We start from the raw sequence: 26,031 nt of genomic DNA on the forward strand, positions 1-26,031 counted from the left end.
GTCTAGAGGGGCTTGAGGGCCACAGTCATTCCCTGAAAGCTCATCCTAATGTATCTGTCTTAGATGACAAGAAGGGTATCCACATGGAAGAATCCAACATCTTGGTTGGCAATCGCTGTTCCCTCTTCAGGAATCCCAATGGCCTCACCTCCCAGTCCTTATTTCCCTCAGGGACCCAGTGGTCCTCTCTCCCAATCCTCAAACTCCTCAGGCACCAAGACAGCCCTCCTCCCAAGCTCCCACTTTTCAAGGGTCCCCACTCCTGCCTGTTTCTCGCCCCTCTGGCTTTTCTCCAGACTCTTATTTATCCACGTCACTTTCCTGGTTGACTTTAGGTCCCAGTCAACTTTGAGCCTTTATCTTCTACTCCGAGAACCTGCCCTGGGTGGGTGCAGAGGTGGCCAGAGCCCCAGGGAGGGAAAAGCCTCCACCCACCATGGCTGCCCAGAGGTCCAGGCCTCAGTGATAAGGAAGGAGGAGTCCTGGGGCCAGCAGCTGCTGGGGTGTTGACCGAGAGGACAGCTAGGCTTTGCAGCTGCTGTTTCTAGGGGAGACTCCTCAGCAAACAGGGATTCCAGAGGTCAGGAGGAGGGGAGCAGAGCATGGGTCAGGCAGCCCTCCAGGAAGCACTGACTCCGTCTCAGCAAGTCCACGGGACCTCTGGGCTATGTCTTCTGCTCGGTGTGTGCCCCCTATGACCCCCATGTCTCTTCTCAGGCAAATTCTGGGGTGTGCAGAGGATACAATGACCCAAAACCTGTTCAGCCAGTCCCTTCTAATGGAAAAAAAAAAAATCCCCACAGGACAAAATAAAACAAATCCCAAACTAAATAATTCTACAGGAAGCAAAACCCACATGTCTGTCTGAAACCAGGAAACACAGGCCTCTGGCCTTACACACAGCCTCAACTGGACTAGGGATGGAGGCATCGTGTCCCTCACTGTGGTTTAGGCCTCAGAGCCATGCCCATCTCCAGACACTGGCCCCAGATTGGTGCCTAGAAACAGGATGTGGGTGGCTTGGGACCAGCGATCAGCCCAGGGGGACTGGGGAGGAGTCCAGACCCGGATATGGGCTTTTTGCTATTGTTCCTGGCAGGGGCCAAAGGAAGAAATCTGGCCAGTGAGCCAGCAAACATCAAGAATGCTGCCTCCCTGCTCCCCACCCCCACTCTACCCAACCCCTGCCTAGATGCAGGCTCATGGCACCCTGCTCCCCAGCTGTCTCCCTCGGGAATGCCACCCCTCCAGTAATTTGTACGGAATTTCTTGTCGACTCCAAGGACACAGCCACCAGCTGTTCTCACACCCCGCTCAGCACCCAGGCTCCCGACTCCACCCTGCCCAGGCCTTCGGGGCTCCCCATTCCACCTGGCCCTGAGATCAGCAGCCTCCTTCAGGAAGTTGGCATCATTTGCCTGGCAGGTGGCCCCGGGCGTGGCCTGAGGGGCTAAGAAACTCCACTATATAACCCAGCCTGCAGGTGCACCCTAAAGCTCCAGGGACCTGCAGGTGAGAAGGGCTGGGGTCCCCCACAGAAGTGGAACAGCAAGGAACAGCAAGTCCCCTACTCTTGCCTCTGGCTCCAGACCCTTCTCCTCCCTGGACCCTCTGAACAGCCAAGTCCTCATCCTCATCCCTGGTTCCTGCCTCTTCCACTTCATCCCACCACCTATTGGACATTCAGCCTTCCCTACACACACACACACACACACACACACACACACACCCACACCCTTGGATTGGGCCCACCTTGCCCCAACTACCCAAGTTCTCTTCCCGCCTCAGTCTTGCTAGTGCCCAAGTAAACCTTGTCCTGAGACTGGCCCCTTCTGTCCTCTCCAGGATAGTCTCTGGCAGGACCAGCAGGCAAACTTCCTATGACCCCCTCTCTTTCCCTACCGCAGACATGGGTTCCCTGAGGAGCTGGTGGACACTCTGGGCCGGAGCAGCCCTCCTGTGGGGTAAGTCAGATCCACCCCTCATCCATGTCCTTGTTCCAATCTGGGAAACTCTGCCTGCCTGGGTTAGTACCAGTCATTTGGGTCCCCTCCACAAACCTACCTCTCAGTATCCTCCTGGCTATTGACATGAGACAGAGACCTTTAGGTTCTGCAGAGAAATGTGGAATTCACCCATTTTTTTCTCTCTCTCTGTCTCTGTCTTTCTTTCTTCCCCTGTTCAGGGATGTTGGGAAGCCCTACTTGCCTCTACTTTTAGAAGATACATTGTCCTCTCTTTTGTAATACCCTTCTTCCTTTTATCCTCTTCACAAACCCCCTAAGTCCTATTAAGACAGAATTTATACACTGGCAGCTGACTTCAGTCAGTGTGTGCCCTTTGGTGCACAAAATAATTTGGGGTTGGCACTTTCCAAGAAAAATTCAGATCGTTTTTCTTAAAAAATAGGAACATGGTTGGGTGCAGTGATGCCTTAATTCCAGCTACTCAGGAGGCTGAGGGAGGAGGATTGCAACTTCGAGGCCTGCCTCGGCAACTTAGTGAGGCCCTGCATCAAAAACATAAAAAGAAATGTAGCTTAGTGGTAGAGGGCCCTTGGCTCAATCTCCAGTACTAAAGAAAAAAGGAAGGGAAGTAAAGTATTAAAAAAGAAAGGGCCACAATCCCTCCTAATAACTGGCTAAATCTAGTAGCAACAACCTGCTTTAGGTGGTGTATATGTGCTCTGGTTTTCCAGTTTGTACTACTGGCCTAGCCCTGGTAGCACTTAAGCTTGAGAGCCAGATTTAAAGTGTTTGGCTTTTGGGGGAAAAAAAACAAAAACAAACCAGAAGGGTTTACAGATGAATGTTGCATGAGTAATAAGAAAATAAAGAGGTGGGGGGTGCAATTATTTCAGCATGTTTTCAGACAGAGGGCAAGGGCTTGGCTCTCGGATGGGAGGATTAGATAAATGGACCCACAACTGCGTTTTCTTAAGGGTTGACCCAGGAGGTCACAGCGACCCCCAAGAATGCCGGCGGGATGGATTTCCTGGCGACTTTCCTGCAGAATTACCAGGCCGGGTACAGCAAGGCCAGTCTCCAGCTCTTCATCTCCAGTTTGTCAGAAAACATCGCCACGGTCTCCATCATCAGCCACGCAGATAAAACCTCGCAGACGGTCAAAGTGAAACCTGGGCAAACAGTCACAGTCAACATCACTGCTGAGGCTGAGATGTCCGGCACCAATACCTTCATGGGTGCGGTAGAGGTTCACTCTGACCAAAACATCTCCGTGCAGGCGTTAAATGCTAAGCCCAGCTCAGCGGACCTGACGCTGTTGCAACCTGTCAGTGCCCTGGGCACAGAGTACTTTGTGGTCACACCTGCTGACGTCTCAACCCGAAATGTCAGGGAGTTTGCAGTGTTGGCTGGCTCCGAAGGTGCTGAGGTCAGCGTCCACCTGAAGGGGGCAGTGACGTTCAAGGGAAAATCCTACTCAGCCGGCAGTGTCCTAAAGGTGACTCTGAACTCTTATGAATCGGTCCAGTTACAGAGCAAAGTTGATCTCTCGGGGTCAAAGGTCACAGCCAACAACCCCGTAGCTGTTTTCTCTGGCCACAGCTGTGCCCAGAAGCACACGAAGTGCGACTTCGTGATGGAACAGCTGTTACCCACATCTGCCTGGGGCAAACAATATGTGGTCCCTCCTCTAGCCGCCCAGTCTAACTACGATCTGGTCTACATTGTGGCCAGCCAGACCACAAACCTCACCTACAACCAGGGGGGTACCCCTGGCTCCCGTGTGCTCCAGATGGGTGACGTGTTTGAGTTGCAGGTCAAGCCAAAGCAGCCACTCACCCTGTCTGCAGATGTAGGCATCCAGGTCGTGCTGTTTGGCACAGGTGCGGAAAGGAATGATGTGACCTATGACCCCTACCTGATCCTGATCCCAGATGTGGAAGCCTACTGCCCTTCCTATGTGATCAGGAGTATTCCAGACTCTGAGGACGTGGTCATACTGGTGGTACAGACAAATGACACCAGCGGGCTGACCATGGATGGGCACAAACTGGGATCCACACTCACCTGGGTGCCTGTGCAGGGCAGTCAGTTCTCATACGCTGAAGTGGACCTCAGCACTACTGAAGCCATCCACAAGGCTGAGGCAACAACCAACTTTGGAATGCTCATCTTCGGGCTGGCCCAGGCTGTGGGCCTCGGGACAACAGCTACCTGCAGTGAGTGACGGGCAATCACCCTGGGCCCTGACCACCTGGCCACCCCTTTCCTACTTACCTGTTCCTCTGTGGCTCCCTGGCTCAGCTGAGCTGTCCACCTCTCAGGTCCATCTTCCCTAACATCCTTGAGTTTTTTCAGTCCCCTCTCCCCACCCACACATACACCCAGGAACGATATGATATTCTAAATATTTAGCAACCCGAGCAATCCAGGGCACAACCAGTCAGAAGCTTCCCCAGCCACAACACTGTAGCAGGAAGCCTCCATTATACCAGCATCACCCCTTGCCTGTTGGTTGGTGAGGAGGTACATATAACAGGTACATCTCAGGGATGGGTTACTAGGGGAGAGTCCAGGTGCCAAGGTAGAAGGATCATTGGGGAGGGGTCAGGTCAGCAGCTTCTTACCAACCAATTTGGAAATATTTTGACATGTTAGCAACTAATACAGCTCTACTAATGCTACTCTCATGTCTCATATAAAATTGTTGATAACTAAACTCAGAAGATCTAAGAGGATAGCCAGGTGCGGTGGTGCTCACCTGTAATCCCAGTGGTTCGGGAGGCTGAGACAGGAGAATCTCGAGTTCAAATCCAGCCTCAGCAATGGTGAGGCTTTAAGCAACTCAGTGAGACACTGTCTCTACAAAATAGGGCTGAGGATACGGCTTAGTGGCCGAGTGTCCCTGAGTTTAGTCCTCAGTATCCCCCCCCAAAAAAAAAAACAGAATAATAATGATGAGGGGGTAGGTATCTCTCAAGGAATCCAAGATCTTTCTACGTACTTCACCTTTTGACATGATTAATGAATAGGACCTGGGGGCCTCCAATTGAGGAGCTGCCACCAGGCAGTGAAGGTGGCATGTGAAGACACAGAGGTTAGAGGCAAATTTGCCTGAGGTTTAAATGCCACCTTTGCTTGGGAGACCTTGGGCATGTGACTTCACCTTTCGGGACTTCAGTTTCAACATCAGTAAAACTGGGATAAGAGCTGCACCCTGGTCACAGGATTTTAGTTGGGGTGACGATGGTTAAGTGTAAAGCACTTCTGGGCAGTGGTAGGAAGTAGTAGAAAGCTAGTCAGGGGGAGCTTTGTTAGGAAGGGTAGGGAGGCAGGGGTGTTTGAGGAGAGGGAGACAGACAGGGAGGGGCTGTTTCTTCCTTGGTGGTCTTCTCTAAGATAGGACCCTTGGCACTAGGGCTCCCTATCCTGGCAAATATGTCCCTTCTCCCTGCCCTCCAGGGCATGGATGCCATCTGACTTCAAGGGGCCAATTTAGGCTTGAGTAGTAGAATGGGGGACGGGTGGGTGGTTAATTATAACAGGTACATCTAACACACCGGTTCAGTTCCAAACTCAAAGGTGTAGCTTACTTAAACCTGACAACACCCCCCTGCTCAGATCCTGATGGAGAGGGATCATCGTGGTTCTCCTGTTACAAATGAAGAAAGTGGGACCCGAGCATTTCAAATAACTAAGCCTATGTTACAGAGCTGGTGAGGCCAGGATTCCCACCCAGGAAGCCTATTCCACGGTCATTTCCATTTTGCTGAATAGTCTCTGTATTGCATGGTCTGTCCTTTAAAGCATCCCTTAGCCTTTCCAGCCTGGTGGGAAGGCAGGGCAGAGAGGGAAAGAAGAAGAGAAAACACAAAGGAACATTTCAGGGACTGTTCCGGGTCCTGCTTTGCTACCTTCCATTCTTCTGGGCTAAGCTGTGTTTAAATGGGGAATCCAAAAGCCTGGGGTTTTCTGGGGGGACCAGAGGAGCTCTCCTGGACTCCAAAGTGTGCTGCTGTAAGAAAACCGTCCAAGTTCCCCAGGGTGGGAGGACCCCAGGATCTGCCCCTGGGGACTATTCTAACTCTTGATTTCCACCCTGCCCCCTCCCCAGCTGGACGGTCCTCTGCGGACCCCTGCGAAGGTGTGCAGTGTCCGATGGGGCATCACTGCCAGGCCGAGGGCGGGAAGACCTCGTGCGTGCGGGATCCCACAGCCATCTGCCGCGCCCAGGGTGACCCTCATTACACCACCTTCGACGGGCGTCCCTACGACATGATGGGCACTTGCTCCTACACGATGGCCGAGCTGTGCGGGCAGGACGACACCCTGCCTGCCTTCAGTGTCAATGCCAAGAACGAGCACAGGAACAGCCGTCTCGTCTCCTACGTGGGCTACGTCACCGTGCTTGCCTACAGCCACTCTGTGTCGCTGGCCCGCGGGGAAGTTGGCTTCACCAGGGTGAGTGTTGGGAGGCTTCCGGTGTGACACCCACGAGCTCCCAGTCTGAAGGCAAAGCCTTAAGCCCTGGTGTTAGACCCCAACCCCAAAACCTGTTGGGGTGGAGGATGTGGAGTGGTCCCAGGAGGGAGGGAGGGGAGGTGGGAAGGGAGGAGTTGAAAATCAGTAGCAGGACCTTAAAACCCTTTCCTCTAGAAAATGTTCTAGAAACTTCTAGAAATTTTAAGTAATGCCTAGAGAGATGATTAGATAAAAAGCATATGCCACGTGGACTGTAACGACAAAAGAAAAACAAGAAAGAAAGGTCTCCAACAATGGGGGATTTCTGAAGTGACCCCATCGCTAAAGTAAATGAGCACCTACTATGTACCCGATTTATGTCTTAGCACTTTCCCTGCATTGATCCAAATTTGGTGCTTACAGCAACTCGGTGGGATAGGAATTATGAACAAGGATGGTTGAGGAAACTGAGGCTGAAAAGCTGAGCCGCTTCCCAAAGGCCAACAGCTGCCAAGAAGCTAGGAAGAGGTGGCTCTAGGAACAGGGCCAGGCTGGCTCCTGAGTCTCTGTTCGGCCTCTGGTAAATGCCTTCCTACTCAGCCTGAACAAATAACAGCACAGAAATGGTTTCCATTTCCCCCCCACAGGTTAGTTTTGCCTGGTTGACAATGTCACATTAGCCGGGTGACATGACACACACATGGGATCACAGCCTCTAGGAGGCTGAAGCAGGAAGATCACAAATTCTAGGCTAGCTTCAGAAAAGGGATGAGACCTTCAGCAACTTAGGGAGACCCTGTCTCAATAAAATAAAATGGGCAGGTGCCGTGGCACACTCCTGAAATCCAGCAGCTCGGGAGGCTGAGACAGGAGAATCTCAAATTCAAAGCCAGCCTCAGCAACTGCGGGGCACTTAGCAACTCAGTGAGACCCTGTCTCTAAATAAAATACAAAAATAGGGCTGGGGATGTGGCTCAGTGGTCAAGTACCCCTGAATTCAAGCCTCAGTACCAAAATTAGAAAAATAAAAATAAATTTAAAAATTAGAAGGGTAAATTATAAAAAGTCTCATTTCTACTCCTGTCTTTATCTACCTTCCTCCTATTCCCCACAGATAACCACTTATATTGATTTCCTGACTGCTCATCACAGGAAAACCCTCTCCTCTCTGATTTCCTGACTCTGTCCTGTTGATCCTTTAAGGTTGGGTTCAGCTATCCCTTCCTCTGGGAAATCTTTCTTGACTGGCAGGATTGGTGTGGTCCTTTTTCTAGGCTCCCAAACCAACCCAGACTCTTTTGCCTGTGCCTCCCTAGTCCTGGTCCTGACCACTCTGAGCTGTCACTATTTAGTCAGTAATGGATCTGTCTCTCCCAGTGGATTTGGAATCCATGAGGGTAAGGGCATGGGGCAGTCTCGGTCCCTGTTGTACCCCAGTATCTCCCACCTCAGGGCCAGTTGCAGAGTGAGTGTCTGAGGGGTGTTTATTTAATTGTAGCACTGATTTCATAAATTTATTGAGCACCTGTTATTCTACCAGGCTCTGTTGTAGGCAGTGGAGATAAAATAGTGATGGAAACTGACTAAAACCCATCTTAGTGGAGCTAACATTCTAGTGAAATTAGATGATAAATTAGAAATTAGAGATTTGCAAATCATATACATTGGTACTGGGGATTAAACTCAGGGGCACTTTACCATTGAGTTATATCCCCAGCCCATTTTTATTTATCTATTATTTATTTATTTATGAGACAGGGTCTCACTAAGTTGCTTAGGACCTTGCTAGCTAAGTTGTTGAGGTTAACCTCAAACTTGGGATCCTCCTGCCTCAGCCTCTCAAGTTCCTGGGATTACAGGCCATACACTCACCCAGCACAAGTTATATTTTAGAAAATTAGAAGCTATGCGAAAAAAAGGAAAACAGGGAGAGAGAATAGGGATTAGGGAAGAGTTGCTACTTAAAATAAGGTAACCTGGGAGTGCCTCACTAGATCAGTGACACTGAGCAAATATTTCATAGGAGGTGAGGATGTATGAGTGTTCCCCACCCCCCTCTCTCTCTGGGGGAAAACATTTGGGAGCCTGGGAATTGCCAGGGCAAAATTTGTGAAGCTTTGATGGGATACCAGAAGGAAGGAAGGGGAATGTGGTAGAACAGGGGGAATGAGGAGGGGAGGAGATCTCTATCTCACCACCACCCCAATCTCCTCTGCAGATCGACAACCAGCGCTCACGCCTGCCGGCCTCCCTGAGCGAGGGTCGCCTGCGAGTGTACCAGAGTGGGACAAAAGCCGTGGTGGAGCTGGACTTCGGGCTGGTGGTCACCTATGACTGGGACTCCCAGCTGGCCATAAGCCTGCCAGAGCGCTTCCAAAACCAGGTGTGCGGTCTGTGCGGCAACTACAACAACAACCCTGGTGACGACCTGCTCACTCCGGATGGGACTCTGGTCTCCGACATCGTGGAGTTTGCCAGTAGCTGGAAGCTAGATGATGGTGACGAGCTGTGTGATGATGGCTGCCAGAACAACTGTCCCTCCTGCACCCCAGACCAGACCCAGCAGTTCGGAGACAACCGTGTCTGTGGCGTGCTGACCGTGCCCGAAGGCCCCTTCGCAGCCTGCCATGAATCCCTGGATCCCCACCTGTTCCTGGAGAACTGTATATACGACCTGTGCGTGACTGGCGGGGAACGGATCAGCCTGTGCCGTGCCCTCGGCGCCTATGCCCAGGCCTGCACGGAGCTGGGCATCTCTGTTGGAGATTGGAGGTCACCAGTCAACTGCTGTAAGTGGTGCTGTGGGTGGGGGGCTGGGAGCACATGGTGAGGGGCAGGGGACCTCTTGCAGATGCTCAGTATCTGAGCAACAGTCAGCCTGGTGCTGGACAATGCCTGGGACACAGTAGTGGCCGACACAGCCAGGCTGTGTTCACAGTGAACCCAGGGTTGGGGTGGACATATCACCAGTCAGTGACAGTCTGGAATGGTCTGGGCTGTGATGGGGGAGGCAAGGACAGAGTGGTCAGGGCTGGGATGGGGGAAGTTCAAGGAGACTATGGGACCCTAGAGAAGGTTCTTGATCCATCCTGGGGAGAGTTTGGGGGAGGGTTTCCTGGAAAAAGTAATATTTGATCCAAAACCCAGAGGAGAGTTGGAAATAGCTAGGAAAAAAGGAGGAAGAAGTTGGTTCTAGGCTCAGGGAACACCATGGCCTGAAGCTTGGCAGGAGAAACAGTCTGCAGAATTCCAACGCAGAAATACAATTGTCTTCCTCTGCTTATGCTCCTTGCATACCCCCCCCAGCCCAAGCTCTGTAACCAGATGTTCACCCGCTTAATCAGTCATTCAGTCAACAAATACCCTGTGATCTCCCCGGCCCTGGGCCATGCCAATGTTGAAGACACAGTGAGGATCCACAGAGACCCACCCCTGTCCCTGTAAGACTCCCAGAGGTGTGTTTAGGAGACAGGAAATATCTTCAGAACACAAAAGAAAGCGAGTTCATGAAACAAGTATATGAGAGACTCGCAAAGTGGAGGGTCCAGGGAGGTCTTTTTAACAGGTAACACTAGAGCCAAGAACAGGGCCTGGTGATGGATTCAGCTAGGTAATGATGGTGATATTCACCGAGCACCTCTGCGAAGACTAACTCACTTAATTCTCACACCAACCCTGTGAGGTCAGCACGGAATCATTTCACGTTCCTGATGGGGAAACTGAGGCACAGGGAGATCAGAGTGATTTACTCATAATTCCACTGCTAAGAGATCTGGGACTTGCACTCAGGCCGCCTGGACTCCAGTAGACTCGCACTTGACCTTGCACCACATTGTCTTTTCAAGGCAAGGGTGACACAGGCAGAGGGATTGGCCATGCAAAGGCCCCCATGTGGGAATTTGAGGACCAGGGAGAAATCCTCATGACTGGGACAGAGAGGGAGTGAAAGAGGTGAGGGCAGTTGGTGTGGGTCTTGTGGGCTTTGGGAGAAAGGCCTGAGAAAGATGGAGCTATAGGAAGACTCTGAAATGGGGAGAGACCAGACCTGACCTGCGTCCTCTCTGGCTGAGGACAGAGGTGGGGCAGCAGCAAGAAGACCAGGCAGGAGGAGGCTGCTGCCCCGCATGGGACAAGGAGGCAGATCAGATTCTGGGTGCGTTTTGAACCTGGAGCTCACACGATTTACCCATAGATTGGTTGGTTGTCCAGCCAACAGGATGCAGAAGGGTCACAGACCTCTGAGGGTTGGCCCCTGAGCCCTGGAAAGGATGAAAGTGACATTAACTGAGATGGCAGGTTCCAACAGAGTAGCAGGGTGTGCAGGGCATCCCGAGGGCCCTGCTGACCCACTCCCCATCCTCCCGCAGCCATGTCCTGCCCGGCCAACAGCACCTACGAGCCCTGCGCGCCCCCCTGCCCCGCCACCTGCAACTCGGAAGCCTCACCCTCCAACTGCTCGGGGCGCTCGTGCGTGGAGGGCTGCGTGTGCCGGGAGGGCTTCGTGATGAGCGGCGGTGCCTGTGTGCCAGCCTCGTCGTGCGGATGCACCTACGAGGGCCAACTTCTTGCGCCGGGCCAGGCGATCTGGGCCGATGATCAGTGTAGCCAGCGCTGTACCTGCGACGGCGCCACCCACACGGTGAGTTGCCAGAGCGTGAAGGGCTGCCCGGCGGGCGAGCTGTGCGAAGTCCAGAACGGCCTCCTGGGGTGCTACCCCACCAGCTTCGGGAGCTGCCAGGCGTCTGGGGACCCGCACTACGTGAGCTTCGACGGCCGGCGCTTCGATTTCATGGGCACCTGCATGTACCTGCTGGTGGGCTCGTGCGGCCAGGACCCGGAGCTGCCCACCTTCCGGGTGCTGGTGGAAAACGAGCATCGGGGCAGCAAGACCGTGAGCTACACGCGCGCCGTGCGAGTGGAGGCCTACGGCGTGGAGGTGGCCGTGCGCCGCGAGAACCCGAGCCAAGCCCTGGTGAGTGACCCGAGCCCAGGCTGGGCGGAGCGCAGGAAGTGCGTCCTAGGATTGGTGATTGTGGGTTCAGGTTGGGGTTGGGGGACGGCTAGAAGATCTGTGGCCAATGGTTAAGGCCCAGGTCCCTAATCCAGGACGTACTGTCCCTCCTTGGGTGTGTGACTGTCTCTCACCGCCTCAGTTTTGTCCTATGTCAAAGGGAATAAGGAGCCACCATTCACGGGGTGATTGTGCGAATGTCATGAATGAACTTCCGAAGTGTATACAAGAGAGGACTTGCGGCCACCAAGTGTTCAGTAGATGTTGGCTGCTGTGGTTTTTGTTGTTGGGAGCCTTCAGAATGGTAGATTTGCACATTTGCTGGAGGAGGGTGGATATTCAGAGAGCTAGAGGGTGTATGTACCACGTGGGTCACTCGCAGGGTTGTGTGTTGGAGGACAGCAGAGTTCCTCTCCCAAGGTCTCAGATCATGATGGGGCAGGACTCACAGAGGCCCCAGGTTTCTGGGCAAAGGGTTCTCAAAGGACCTACCACAGAGTGAAAGTAAAAACCAATGATGTTCTTTTAAAAAGAAGTGGAGAAGTGGGGTTTTGGGGACATTCACACAATAGCTAATCAGTGTCATTGAGCAGTTTTGGCCCAGGCCCTGGGGAGGTAGATGATTGAACCAGAAATGGGAGATCAAGAGCACGTTCCCCGTGCCAGGTGCTGGACTCAACCCTTCAGGTACCTTAACCCCTGATCCTCACAGCAGCCTTGGGCCAAAGGAAACCTCACCCATAAATCCCAGTGTCTGGCACAGAAAAGGCTGCAGATAAACAGAGGGCATAATTATTATTGTATACTTGTGTTCCCACCTCTCTGAAATGACATTTTGCCTGAGTCTTGAATAATAATAGCCAACATATATTCAGTTACTTCAACGTACCAAATGCTCAACATGTGTTAGTTCATTTCATCTTCACAGTAACCCTATAAAGTAGTAGTCTTAGGTGAGGAAACTGAGGCACAGAGAAGTTAACAGAAAAGTTAAGTCACCTGCTCAAGGTCGCACAGCTAGTGAGTGGCAGAGTTAAAGAGTTTGAAGACAAACTGGCTTCAGAGTCTGTACTCTTATTTTTTAAATTTTTTATTTGTTCTTTTTAGTTATACATGACAGTAGAATGTATTTTGGCATATCCTACACACATGGAGTATAACTTCCCATTTTTGTGGTTGTAGATGATGTAGAGTTACACTGGTTGTGTTTTCACATATGAACATAGGAAAGTTATGCCCAATTCATTCCACTCTTTCCTGTTCCCATCTCCCCTCCCTTCCCCAATTCCCCCAGTCCAATCCAGTGAACCTCCACTCCCCCTACATATCAGAGAGAACATTCAGCCTTTGGTTTGGGGGACTGGCTTATTTCACTCAGAATGATAGCCTCCAGTTCCATCCATTTACTGGCAAATGCCTTAATTTCATTCTTCTTTATGGCTGAATAACACTCCACTATGTATGTGTAAGACCAGAGTCTGTCCTCTTACCCATGACACTGTCTTGCCTGTTCTGAAGAAAGAGATGGACTGGCAGGGAGAAAAGTAGACAGAAGGGTGTTCCAGAAAGAAGAACAGCAAGTTCAAAGGTCCTGGGACAGTGATAAGTTGGAAGAGTTGAGGGACAGCAAGGAGGCCTGTGGGGCCAGAGTGAAGGTTGGGGTAGGAGTTGAGGCAGGGCTGGCTACAATCAGGCTTGTACTCTCAGCTAAGCCTGAAAGATGAGGAGAAGGCCACCAGATGAAGAGTGGTGGCCTCTAGGCAGAGGGAACAGCAGGAACAAAGAGAGTTGGACTGAACTTGAAGAGCACAGGAGAACAGCACGGAGGCCAGCGGGGATGTACATCAGGGGTGGAGTTGGGAGGCAGGGTAGAGCAGTTGTTAGGAGAAGAGGTCAAAAAGGTGGGGATACCCAGGGACTTGTGGGTAGACAGGTTCAATTTTAAACTGATTGTGAAGTATAAGATGTCAGTAGCCAGGCAAAGAATAGGGATGTGGAAGAAGGTGGGAGTGCCACAAGCAAGGGGTACAGCAGGTGCAAAGGCCCTGAGGCTGGGAGGAGCTTGGTGCGTCTGGGATGCCTGCATGACTGGAGTTGCAGAGGGTGGGTTGTAGTGCTGTCCTGGGAGATTAAATTGGAGAATAATGGGGACTTCAAGGCCATCTTAAAGGATTTGGATCAAAGCTGACACCTAAAAGATGAGGCAGAGGTTACCAGACGGAGAGTGACGGGTGGTATTCCAGAAAGTGGGAAGGGCCAGCGCAGAGGGCCCGAAGGAGGACCAAACGTGATGTTTGAAGAGAGTAACAAAGAGGTCAGAGTCACTGGGGCCAGGTGGAGGGGTGGGCCACAGAGCCACCAGTGCCCTGACCAGTTCCCCCTCCTGCCTCTCTGCCCAGTTGAATGGCATCCTCCAATACCTGCCCTTCCAAGCCGCGGACGGGCGTGTGCAAGTGTTCCGCCAGGGCAGGGATGCCGTCGTGCGCACCGACTTTGGCCTGACCGTCACCTACAACTGGGACGCCCTTGTGACCGTCAAGGTGCCCAGCAGCTATGCGAAGGCCCTGTGTGGGCTCTGTGGGAACTTCAACGGGGACCCGTCTGATGACCTGGCTCTGCGGGGCGGAGGCCAGGCTGCCAACGCTCTGGACTTTGGAAACAGCTGGCAGGAGGAGCCCAGCCCCGACACCTGTGGAGCGGGCGAGCCTGGCAACTGTCCCAAGCTGGACTCCCTGGTGACGGAGCAGGTGCAGAGCAAGAAGGAATGTGGAATCCTTGCTGACTCTTCGGGGCCCTTCCGGGAGTGTCACGGCAAGGTGGATCCCCAGGGTGCAGTGCGCGACTGTGTCTATGACCTCTGCCTGCTGCCCGGCCAGTCTGAGCTGCTGTGCGAGGCCTTAGCTGCCTACGCCGAGGCTTGCCAGGCCGCTGGGGCCACCGTGCAACCCTGGAGGACCGAGGAATTCTGCCGTGAGTACCAAGAGTGGCACCTGGGGGTCTCGGCCTTAGGTATTTTCATTCATGCACAAGTGTCATTCATTCACTGAATCCTTACAACTGCTTAGTGAGGTGGGGATTAGGGTTGTACAGACCCGTTTAGCAGAGCAGGAAACCGAGGTTAAGAAAGTTACGCAGACAGCCAGGAAGTCACAGACAGTACAGATGCAGCCAGTATTTGTAAAATGACTGAGTCCATCTGGTGGCCCTGGGTCAGAGTCTCAGGTGACAGGTGTCATTCAGAGATAATCCAGAGGTGCTGCCTTTCCAAGGAGCTTGGTTCCCTCTCCAGTTCTTGGTCACCATCTGGCCCACTTTACCTATTTACAACATCTACCTGGCCCCTGAGGGCCTTGCTTCAGCCGTGAGTGCAGGATCAGTTGGCAAACATTTTTTTCTTGCCTATTAAAGAAATTTGGAGGGGCTGGGGCTTGGGCTCAGCAGTAGACCATCCACCTAGCACGTGTGAGGCACTGGGTTCTATCCTTAGCACACATAAAAATAAATAAATAAAATAAAGATATTAAAAAAAATAAATTTGGAAAGGCAGGCATTTCCTCACCTGAGTTTTGAATTTTTTATTTATTGTTCAAATATAATACACATATGAAGAATATGTACATATCATAACAAATAGCTTGCTCCTTTTTCAGTAGAACAAATCTGTGCAAATAGTTGCAAGTTCAAGAAAAAAATAATAATTTCAGGTCCCCTGCCTCACAAGATAACCACTATTCTGACTCTTAAAGTTTTTTTTTATATAAATGGAACCCCATATTTTCATCCTGAGTATGAATAATGGCAAAAGATAAAATTTCCAACAAATGGTAACTTTTGCCATTTTTTTTTTTTTTGGTACTGAGGATTGAACCCAGGGGCACTTTAACCACTGAGCCACATCCCCAGCTTGCTCATTCATACATATATATATATTTTAATATTTATTTTTTAGTTTTAGGTGGACACAATATCTTTATTTTATTTTTAATGTGGTGCTAGAATCGAACCCAGTGCCTCATGGATGCTAGGCAAGTGTGCTACCACTGAGCCACATCCCCAGCCCATATATATATATTTTTTGTAATGTTTCTGTAATTGTAGATGGACAGAATGCCTTCATTTTATTTGTTTATTTTTATGTGGTGCTGAGGATTGAACCCAGTACCTCACACGTGTGAGGCAAGTGCTCTACCACTGAGTTACAACCCCAGCTCCAGCCCTTTTTTATATTTTATTTAGAGACAGTGTCTTGCTGAGTTGCTCAGAGCCTTGCTAAGTTGCTGAGGCTGGCTTTGAACTTGCGATCCTCTTGCCTCAACCTCCTGAGCTGTTGGGATTACAGGTGTGCGCCACCATGCCCAGCTAACTTTTGACTTTTAAAAACCTTTTCATTATGGAACTCTTTGGACATCCTCAAAAGTGAGCTAGGATACGCACTTTCATTGACTCCTCATCTAGTCTCCACAATGACTGACACATATTGACATCTTCAAACAAAACCGTTACTCGACTTACATTCCTCTTTTAACATAGCACGAACTGGCACATATCGCTGTTGGAAAGAGACATGAGAAATCCATGAATGTCATTCCTTTATCTCCTTTAACATTCATTGATTCATTTGTTCATTAACAAATCCAGTTGGGTGCTGCATAATGGTGTTTTGGTCAATGATGGACTGCACATATGATGGTGGTCCTGTAAGACTGTCACCTAGTGACATCATAGCTGCCTTAGTTTGTGTAAGTACACTCTGTGATGTTCACGCAATAACAAAACCTCTTAATGGTGCATTTCTCAGAACACATTCCTGTCATTTAGCAAAACGTGACTGTTTTGTTGAATACCTACTATATTCCAGGCACTGTCCTAGGCGGCTCTGGAGCACTTGACATGTTAGTGATGTGACCAAAGAACTAAATCTTCACTTCTATTTAATTTTAGTTAACTTACATTTAAATGGCCACAGGAGGAGATTTGATTTGGTTCAGTTTTTAGTCTTTCCTTTTTTTGTTTTTTGTTTTTGAGGAAGCTGCCTGTCTTATCCACCAGAGTAAAGGGAGTAAAGGGAAGTGTTTTGGGTTTGGTTGGTTTTTGATCATGACAGCACTAAGTACTTTAAATACTAAAATTTAGTATTAATCATTATTTTGAAATCATAAAATATTACTAAATACTTAAAATTCACTAAAAACAACAAACTTTTTAATTACTACATAAAAGGAAGGAGCTAGAAATACTGCGTTCACAAATATATTGCATAGAGTATACACACGCACGCACACATCTGCATGCTTAACATATGTACCACGGATCTGCAATTTATACCCAACTTAAATAAAGTCATTAAAGACATTTCAGACAATCCTGAGCCATGGTCACACTGGACTAGGATCTTCCTCTTAGGGATCAGAGCTGAGGTGGAGGTCGGTGGGAGAGTGCATGCCTAGCATGTTCGAAGTCTAGGGCTCCATCCCAGGACCAAAAAAATATAAAATTTAGCAGGATCAGATTGTGATACAGGGTGTTCCCAGGCGCTGCTGAACATAAGGGCTTCTTGTAGGTGGTCATTTGTGAGTGTGTGTTGCGGGGGGGTGAACTGTGTCACCCTGAGAAGGAGAATTCCTGATGCCATTGGCTCCTCTCCCTGCAGCCCTGACCTGCCCACCTCACAGCCACTATGAGGCATGTTCCCGTGGCTGCCCACTGTCCTGTGGAGACCTCCCAGTGCCCGGGGGCTGTGGCACAGAGTGCTACGAGGGCTGCGTGTGTGACGACGGCTTCGCCCTCAGTGGGGAATCCTGCGTGCCCCTGGCCTCCTGCGGCTGCGTTCACCAGGGCACCTACTACCAGCCGGGCCAGAGCTTCTACCCCGGACCCGGGTGCGAGACCTTTTGCCACTGCCAGGAGGGCGGCCTGCTGTCCTGTGAGCCCTCCTCCTGTGGCCCGCAGGAGGCATGCCAGCCGTCCAATGGAGTCCTGGGCTGCGTGGCCGTGGGCTCTGTCACCTGCCAGGCGTCGGGAGACCCCCATTATACCAGCTTCGACGGCCGCCGCTTTGACTTCATGGGCACCTGTGTGTACGTGCTGGCTCAGACCTGCAAGACCCGGCCTGGCCTGCCCCAGTTTACCGTCCTGCAGGAGAACGCGCCTTGGGGCAATGGGAAAGTCAGTGCGACCAAGGTGATCACCGTGCTGGTGGCCAACCACACCCTGCGGCTGGAGCAGATGCTATGGACGGTCAAGGTAAGGGCGGGGGAGGGGACAGCGGAGGGACCCTGGATGGGGGTGACGGAGGGGGGTGGGGCTCAGCCCAGGATGCACAGGGCCAGGGAAGGATGTGGGAGGCATAGAGGTCCCCGAGGAGAGAGCCGATCAGAAGAGCCCTTGGGGACCTGGGACCCGTTCTGGGTGGCTCAGTCTCTCTTCCTTGCAGTCTGTTGACTACCCATTCTGAACGTCTCTGTCCCCTTCCTCCCCCTGAGCTCCACTCTGTCCCTGCCCCAGCCACCTTGCTGGTATGTGGTGCATCCAGAAGTTGGCCTGCGTGGGGTGGGAGTGTTGGCACTCAGGGGTGGCGAAGGTTCAAGCAGAGAGGACAATCCCCTGCCACCCCATAATAACCATTACGACAGCAGCAAAGCAGCTCCAGCTTCCGCACGCTGCCCCAGACCTTGATGGCTGCTAAGCACTTGGCGTGCACGCTGTCATTTTATTCTTGCAACCGTAGCTGGAAGGACCATGATTTGCTTCACGTTTTTAGAGGGAGAGGGCCCATCACTGGCCCAAGTCCCCCAACAGAGGCAGGATTTGAACCCAGGTTTGTGGGCCAGGAGACAGTGGACTGGTCCCTGTGCCACTCTGAGGGGCTTTGCTGACTGAGAAGGATTTTTGGCCTCACATAGAAACTGGCATTTCAGCTATACTGAAGGGATCTCCCCAGAGAGCCCACAAAAATAGAGGCACACAGCCTTCTTCGTAGCAGTAATGGTGAGGATGCTGATAAATAGCTGGCTTCATCAGGGGTTCCCTGCACGCTGGACATGCATTGCACAATTCAATGTCTTCCCTAACAATATCCCAAGCTCCCAGAAGAGTGCCTGGCATATGGTTAGCTCCAAACACATGGGAGTTGTTGGTGTTCTTGTTTGCATCTCCCTGAATCCCCAGCATCCCTATGAGTTGGAAACCACCATTATGCCCACTTTGCAGGAGAGGAAACTGAGGCCCAGAGATTAACTCTTGCCCTTAGTCACTACCCATCCCTGCTTGGAAAATACCGAGGTTGACTATGGTTTTAGAATACTCAGCCAAGAGCATTCCTCTCTCCTGCCTTCTCCCCTGATTCCTCACACTTCTGGAAGAATCCAATGTGCACTACATCTGTGATAAGGATTTAGAAGGCTCTGCTGGTGGGCTGGGGCTTAGTGGCCGAGCGCTTGCCTTGCACATGTGAGGCACTGGGTTCGATCCTCAGCACCCCATGAAAATAAAATAAAGAAGGCTCTGCTGGAGCCCAGAGTGTTCCACTGTTCCTCAACTCATGGAGTTCATTTCCCCAGAAATTTAGCCTGAGTTTCCACCCACTGATGCTTAAAGCAGAAACCCTTAGTCCTCATTCACTCTTCAGAATAGAAACTTCCAGTAGTAGCTACTTATCACAGCAAATGCTCCCAGAGCATGCTTTCTATACCAGCCCCTTTCTCAGCTCTTTACAGGTTTTTTATTTTTTAAAGAATATTTATTTATTTTTTAGTTGTAGTTAGATACAATACCTTTATTTTGTCTATTTATTTTTATGTGGTGCTGAGGATCAAACCCAGGGCCTAGCACAGGCTAGGTGAGAGCTCCACCGCTGAGCCACAACCCCTGCCCACCTTACAGACATTAATTGATCTAATCCTGAAAATAACCCTATGGGGTTGATACTAAGACCCGCTGGTGAGGTTCTTATTCCCTTGAAACCTGTATTAGTTTGCAGATGGCTGCTGCAACAAATTGCTACAATTGGGAGCTTAAACTAACATTTATTTTCTCACAATTCTAGATGCCATGGCAGGGCCAGACCCCTCCAAAGTCTGTAGAGGAGCTTCCTTCCTTGTCCTTTCCAGCTTTTGGTGGCTCCAGGTGTTTCTGGGCTTATGTGGCAGCACTCCAATCCCTGCCTTTGTCTTCCTGTGGCCTTCTCTGTATGTCTGTATCTTCTTCTGGCCATATAAAGGACACCTCTTGTTGGATTTAGGACCCACTCTACTCCAGGATGGTCTCATCTTGAGATAATCACCCTAATTACATCCACAAAGACCCCTTTTCCAAATAAGATCACATTCTGAAGTTCTAGGGGGACATACCTTCAGGCACACCATTCAGTCCACTACAAGACCCAGTTTTTAGATTCATTTTACAAATTTGGAAACTGAGCTGGGTGAGGTGGTGCATACCCCTAATCTCAGCAGCCTGGGAGGCTGAAGTGGGAGGATCACAAGTTCAAAGCCAGCCTCAGCAACCTAGTGAGGCCCTAAACAACTTAGGAAGACCCTATATAATATTAAATAGGGCTGGGGATGTGGCTCAGTGGTTAAGCACCCCTGGGTTCAATCACTGGTACTGGAAAAAAATTTTTACAAATATGGAAACGGAGGCCCAGATAGGGGAGGGCACATAAGCAGGGACACTTGAGGCACTGACCCTGTCCTCCAAGTGTAGCCTCTGAGGTGTGGCATCCCCTGGCGCCCAGGTGGACGGCGTGGACCAGAAGCTGCCGGTGGAGCTGGCCGAGGGCGCGGTGCGCGCCTTCCAGCACGGCTCCGACGTGGTGGTGGAGACCGACTTCGGCCTGCGGGTGGCCTACGACCTCATGTACTACGTGCGCGTCACCGTCCCGGGCAACTACTACAAGCAGATGTGTGGCCTGTGCGGAGACTACAACGGCGACCCCAAGGACGACTTCCAGAAGCCCGACGGCTCGCAGGCCGCCGACCCCAATGACTTCGGCAACTCCTGGGAGGAGGCGGTGCCCGACTCCCCGTGCGCGCCGCCGCCCCCCTGCGAGGACTGTCACTGCAGCCCCGAGCTGGAGGAGAAGTACAAGAAGGAGCAGTTCTGTGGCCTCCTCGCCAGCACCACAGGGCCGCTGGCCAACTGCCACAAGCTGGTGGCCCCCGAGGGACCCTTGGAAGAGTGCGTCTTCGACCTGTGCCTGGGAGAGGGGAACCTGACCATCCTCTGCAGCAACATCCATGCCTACGTGAGCGCCTGCCAGGCGGCTGGAGGCCACGTGGAACCCTGGAGGACGGAATCTTTCTGTCGTGAGTGAGGGGACACGGAGGGGTCAGGAGCCGGGAGGCTGGGGCACAGAAGGGGTAGACCCTGCACCCTGCAGCACCCCCCTACCAGACACTCTGATTGACATCCCTTTTTTGCAGCCATGGAGTGCCCACCCCACAGCCACTATAAGCCGTGTGCAAACACCTGCTCTCTCAGCTGCTCGGCTCTCAGTGCGCCCCTGAAGTGCCCCGAAGTGTGTGCTGAGGGTTGTGAATGTGACCCTGACTACCTCTACAACGGCCAAGCCTGCGTGCCCATCCAGGAGTGTGGCTGCTACTACAAGGGTATCTACTATGAGGTAGGAGCACAGACATCTAGGGCAGAACCCAGGGCCTTGCAGCCTGTCCATTTGGCCTCCTGCCTCTCTCTCCTACCCTCCCCTCCCCGATCCCACCTTGGTCCAGCTAGTCCTCTCCCAGCCCCCTGCTTTTGCTTCCTCTGATCCACCCTCCACATGGTAGTTGGAAATACCTTTATAAATATGACCATGGGTCCTGAAGCTTTAAACCCTTCCCTGGCTCCCCAGGTCAAGATTCAGCTTTGTATCCCAGATCTGGGCAAAGGTGGCCTCCATGGCCACAAAAATGACATTTTTGCCTCTCTTAGACCAGCTGCCAACCCCCTCTGTTTCCCTCTCCCTCAGTTAGTCCTTTTCCTTTGACCTGAGTGTGTGGTTGTCTAAAATCTGTCGCCCTCACAAGACTGAGAGCTTGCTGTGGTCAGGGACCCTGTGTTGTTCTCCTTACACTAGCAATACTAGAAATAATAATAAATGTGTGGGTGGTGCTTACCACCAGCCTGCTTTTATTTTACATAGACACTTTTATTACGAAGAATTTCAAACCTGCAAATGTTAACAGAACAGTGCAATGAGTCTCTACGTCCTGCTCATCCCAATCTTATTTCATCTCTACCCGCCCGCTTTCCTCTCCAGTCTGGATTGTTGAAGGAGGTCCCTTTTCGTTTCATCTGTATGTTGCACGTGTATTAACTCAGATATACTTTCTCTGGCGAATGTGATTATCATAGGCAGTTTACAGGTGCCTGCAGCATACAGATGAGGAAACCGAGGCATAAGGAGGTTAAGTAACGTCATCCAGCGTTGGATGGTTCTGGAAATAGCAGAAGCAGGCTCAAAGCCATTAGTCTGCTCTGGAGGATTTGCTCTTAATTACTATTCACAGGGCTTCTCCTCTACAGCAGACATCTGTGGCTATTTTGGATGAAAGAGCCAGGAAATGCATGAAAGGGAATGAATGAATGAATGAATGAATGCCTGACTTGGGCCCCAGTGCCAAGGTGCCACCTCGCTGAAAGATGCCATTTTCATGTTCTCTGGACCCTTCTGCGCCAGGAACACTGGAGATGCCAGAGTTGGCTCCCACCCATGGGATGGATCCCTGATCACCATGCCCTCTGTCCCCACAGCTGGAGCAGAAGGTCCTCATTGATGACTGCCAGCAGGAGTGTGTGTGCCATGCGAATGGAACCATGGTGTGCCAGAATCACACCTGCAAGCCAGAGGAGGTTTGCAAGCCCCACGAAGGCGTCCTGAGCTGCGTCCCGGGCTCCAACCCTGCCCCTGAAGGTGCTGCGCTGTGGGGGGTGGGGGCTGGGGGAAGAGGACAGGGACCTGGGAGCTGAGAGTAGCATGACTTCATGGTGGCTTTCTTGTGGGAGGCGCAGAGGGCTAGGACTCTGGGCTGGGTTTTTCAATGTCAACAGCAGAGACCAACATTGTGGGAGGCAAGGACCCTTGGGAGGATTCCAGGTCGAGGGGGACCTTCAGGACTAGAGTTCTCAGGACAGATGATGTCAGAGGCACTAAGTATAGAGCAGAGACAGGCAGACTTTTTCTGTCAAGGGCCAAAGGGGAGATATTTAAGCTTGCAGGCCCCACAGTCCTGATCATGACAGCTCAGCTCTGCCATTGTTCATGAAAGCAGCCATAGACTAAGCAAGTGAGGTGGTGTGGCTTTAATCAAACTTTATTTACAAAAACAGGCAACCAGTGGTGCCCTAGTTTGCTGACCACTGGTTTGTGGATTGGCATCTGGACTTCAGATGTCAGCACCATGGGGCAGGGAAGACTGAGCCAGGGGACAGGTGTAGAAAGCAGAGTTCTGAGGTCTTAGGAAGAGTCCCAGTCCCAAGACTGAAGCAAAGCTCCCACAAAGGCAGGACTTTGGCTACAGGGGCCCCCCAATCAGAGGATCGGGTTTTCTACGTACAGTGTCAGACATAGATGGGATCCCTAGACTAAATCTGGGACTCAAAGCCACCCTGGGGCTGGTTTCTTAGGTGAAAGGCGAGAACCCCCTGAAGGTTTAAAGAATGGGACCTCCAGAACTGAGAGGCAGGGGCTGAGTCCCTCAGGGCTGAGGGCAGGATAACAGGTGCCAGAGATGGAGGTACATCAGTCAGGGTCCAGTCGGGAGACAGATGCCATACGGTCATTTGAATATGGAAAGTTTATGTAAAGAATGATTTATAGAGTTGGAAATGTCGCTCAGTGGTGGAGTGCTTTTCAATGTGTGCAAAGCCCTGGGGTGTACCCCCAGCACCTCAAAAAGAAAGAAAGAAAGAGGGCCAGCTGCAGTGGCGCACACCTGTAATCCCAGTGACTCTGGAGGCCGAGGCAGGAGGATCGTGAGTTCAAAGCCAGCCTCAGCAACTTAGCAAGACCCGATCCCGATCTCTAAATAAAAATAGAAAAAAGGGCTGGGGATATGACTCAGTGGTTGAGCGCCCCAGGTTCAATCATCCCTGGTACCAAAAAAAAAAAAAAAGAAAGAAAGAAAAAGAAAAGAAAAAAGAAGACGACAGAATGATTTACTAGTAAGCAGAATAACTACTAAAGGGTAAAGAGAGCTGGGTGTGGTGGTGCACACCAGTGATTCCAGCTCCTCAAAGTGGCCAGCCTGGGCAACTTAGTGAAACCCTATCTCAAAACAAATTAGTTATTTAAAAAAGGAAAAGAGAATGCTGAGGAATAGGAGCACAGCAGATACAGGGAGCCTGAGATCTCACTGAAGAGACACTACTGTAACTCACTGGGTGGCAGAGAGGTTTGCACAGGCTGCAACCGACAGGAAAGACACCCCCGCCGAGGTGCTAGCAGAATTCGGTGGGAACCTGCCAGCTGGAATGCCTGGGTGATTTGCTGGGAAGCCAGCTGGGGCCAGTGAGACCCACTGAGCAGGTGTCCCAAATGTCACTGGCCCTGCACACCCAGGAGCAGGAAGTGCTGAGCCGGTTGTAACCAAGGAGGGGCTGGCCTCCTGCAGAGACTCTCTTGCGCCCTCTAGAGACAAAGTTTAACTATGCAGGTGGATTTGGAGCAGGAGGCAATATATTGGTAACTGGCTCAGCAGGAGAGAGGAGGAAGTTTGAATTTACACACAGAGGATTCCAAAAGTGGGCATAGCAGAGATAGTGACATTAAGGATGAGTTCTTAGATCCAGAAGCCCTCCAGAACAAGAACTTAGAAGTGAGACCAAGTCTAGATGAAACAACCCCTAGGAATGAAATTTTGTGGTGCAAGACCCCCAGATCATGAGACTTAGATATGGGGATCCCAGAGCCAGAGTATGAAATGTTATGACTCCATACAAAAAGTCCCCCAGGACCCTCATCTTGGGCATGAGACCAGGGGGCTGAGATTTTAGGCATGGGGAAACCTGGGACTGGGATCACAGACATGGATGCCTTCAGGGCTGGTACCTCAGACATAGGGACCCCTGGAGGGAAGGTCTCAGTGTGAGTCCCCTGGGGCTGAGATCTCAATCAAGAGAACCCAGAGCCTGGATCTTAAATGCAGGGACCCTGGGACCTGGGTCTCAAACAGATAGGGAAATAGGTCTCAGAGAAAATGACTCTAGGGCCTAAAATGGGGACCCTTGACCCTTAGGCTGTGGACACAGTCCATCACAGGGCCTGCATGTCAGGCCAGGGGGAATTCCAGGGCTTGGTCTTAGACACAGCAAACTCTAGGGCCTGGGTCTTGGGTGTGAGGATCCTGGAATTTGGTCTCACCTGCAGTAACCTTCAGAGTCAACATCCCTGGCACAGTCTGGGGCAAATACTGGAAAGCGGCCACCTGATGGTGAGCAACCCCCCTCAAGGCCTTCTCTTCTCTGTCCTCAGAACCGTGCCACAATGTGATATGCAAGCCACAGGAGATATGTGAAGTTCAGAATGGCGAGGGCATTTGTGTGCCCATCTCTGAGGTCATGTGCTGGCTGTGGGGTGACCCACACTACCACTCCTTCGATGGCTGGGCATTTGACTTCCAGGGCACCTGCAACTATGTGTTGGCAACAACTGACTGCCCAGGGGTCAGTTCTCAAAACCTGACTCCCTTCACCGTCACCACCAAGAATGAAAACCGGGGTAATCCCTCTGTGTCCTATGTGAAGCTTGTCACTGTGAATACTCTCAATACCAACATCTCCATCCACAAGAATGAGATCGGCAAAGTCCGGGTATGTTCAGCAGGATGGTCGTCTGAGCCCCCCAGTAGTGTCCTAACAGCCACAGTTAGTAGCTCAAAATTCTCCATCTTTACCAGGTGTGAAGGTGCATACTTGTAATCCCAGTGGCTTGGGAAGCTGAGGCAAGAGGATTTCTAATTCCAAGCCAGCCTCAGCAATTTAACGAGGCCCTAAGCAACTCAGCAAGGTCCTAAGCAACTCAGTGAGATCCTGTCTCTGAAAAAAATATTAAAAGAGCTGTGGATATGGCTCCGTGGTTAAGCACTCCTGGGTTCAATCCCAAGTACCAAAAAAACACAAAATTCTATCTTCACTTAGGCCTAAATCAAATTGGCAACAGGAATGATAACAATTACAGCAAACAATCATCCTTTCTCCGGGAATTAAGCCTAACCCTTTGCTATGGGCTTTAACATAGCAGGTTAGCATTTGTCTTTGTGAAAGACCTGGATCTGAACCCCAGTTCTCCCTCCTCCTTATGAGCTCCGTGATTTTGACCAAGCAATAACTTGGTGGACTTCAAGGTCCTCATCTGTTGAAGGAGCATCATAGCAGGCCCAAGCCCACAACAAAGTGGTACAGTTAAAGTGCTGAGCTCAGAACCGGGCCTAATGAAGCTCCTGTGAGTATCAAGGAACAGACAAGAGGCCCAGAGACTCAGACATGAAGAGAAAGTCAGAGATGGTAAAGACAGAGATAGGCTACCCTTTCTGCCCAGGAAAAAGAAGATGCAGATGAGTAGCAGCTCACAGGGAGAAAGGAAGGCATGGAACAGGA

General features: G+C 51.2%; 1 protein-coding gene across 1 annotated transcript in view; it reads left to right on the forward strand.

Annotated features, from left to right (window-relative positions):
* The first annotated feature begins 1,909 nt into the window (after window positions 1–1,909).
* The window catches only part of Fcgbp (Fc gamma binding protein), a 35,576-nt gene continuing 11,454 nt past the window's right edge, over window positions 1,910–26,031 (forward strand). Inside the window, exons 1-11 of the mRNA XM_034636638.2 lie at window positions 1,910–1,964; window positions 2,942–4,183; window positions 6,079–6,425; window positions 8,644–9,214; window positions 10,793–11,397; window positions 13,836–14,406; window positions 17,087–17,679; window positions 20,171–20,741; window positions 20,859–21,058; window positions 22,189–22,365; window positions 24,886–25,245. Of these exons, the coding sequence (XP_034492529.2) occupies window positions 1,910–1,964; window positions 2,942–4,183; window positions 6,079–6,425; window positions 8,644–9,214; window positions 10,793–11,397; window positions 13,836–14,406; window positions 17,087–17,679; window positions 20,171–20,741; window positions 20,859–21,058; window positions 22,189–22,365; window positions 24,886–25,245 (5,292 nt within the window). The remainder of the gene's footprint in view (window positions 1,965–2,941; window positions 4,184–6,078; window positions 6,426–8,643; window positions 9,215–10,792; window positions 11,398–13,835; window positions 14,407–17,086; window positions 17,680–20,170; window positions 20,742–20,858; window positions 21,059–22,188; window positions 22,366–24,885; window positions 25,246–26,031) is intronic.

This window comes from Marmota flaviventris, chromosome 18 (genome assembly GCF_047511675.1).
Source record: "Marmota flaviventris isolate mMarFla1 chromosome 18, mMarFla1.hap1, whole genome shotgun sequence".
Classification (NCBI taxonomy): Eukaryota; Metazoa; Chordata; class Mammalia; order Rodentia; family Sciuridae; genus Marmota; species Marmota flaviventris.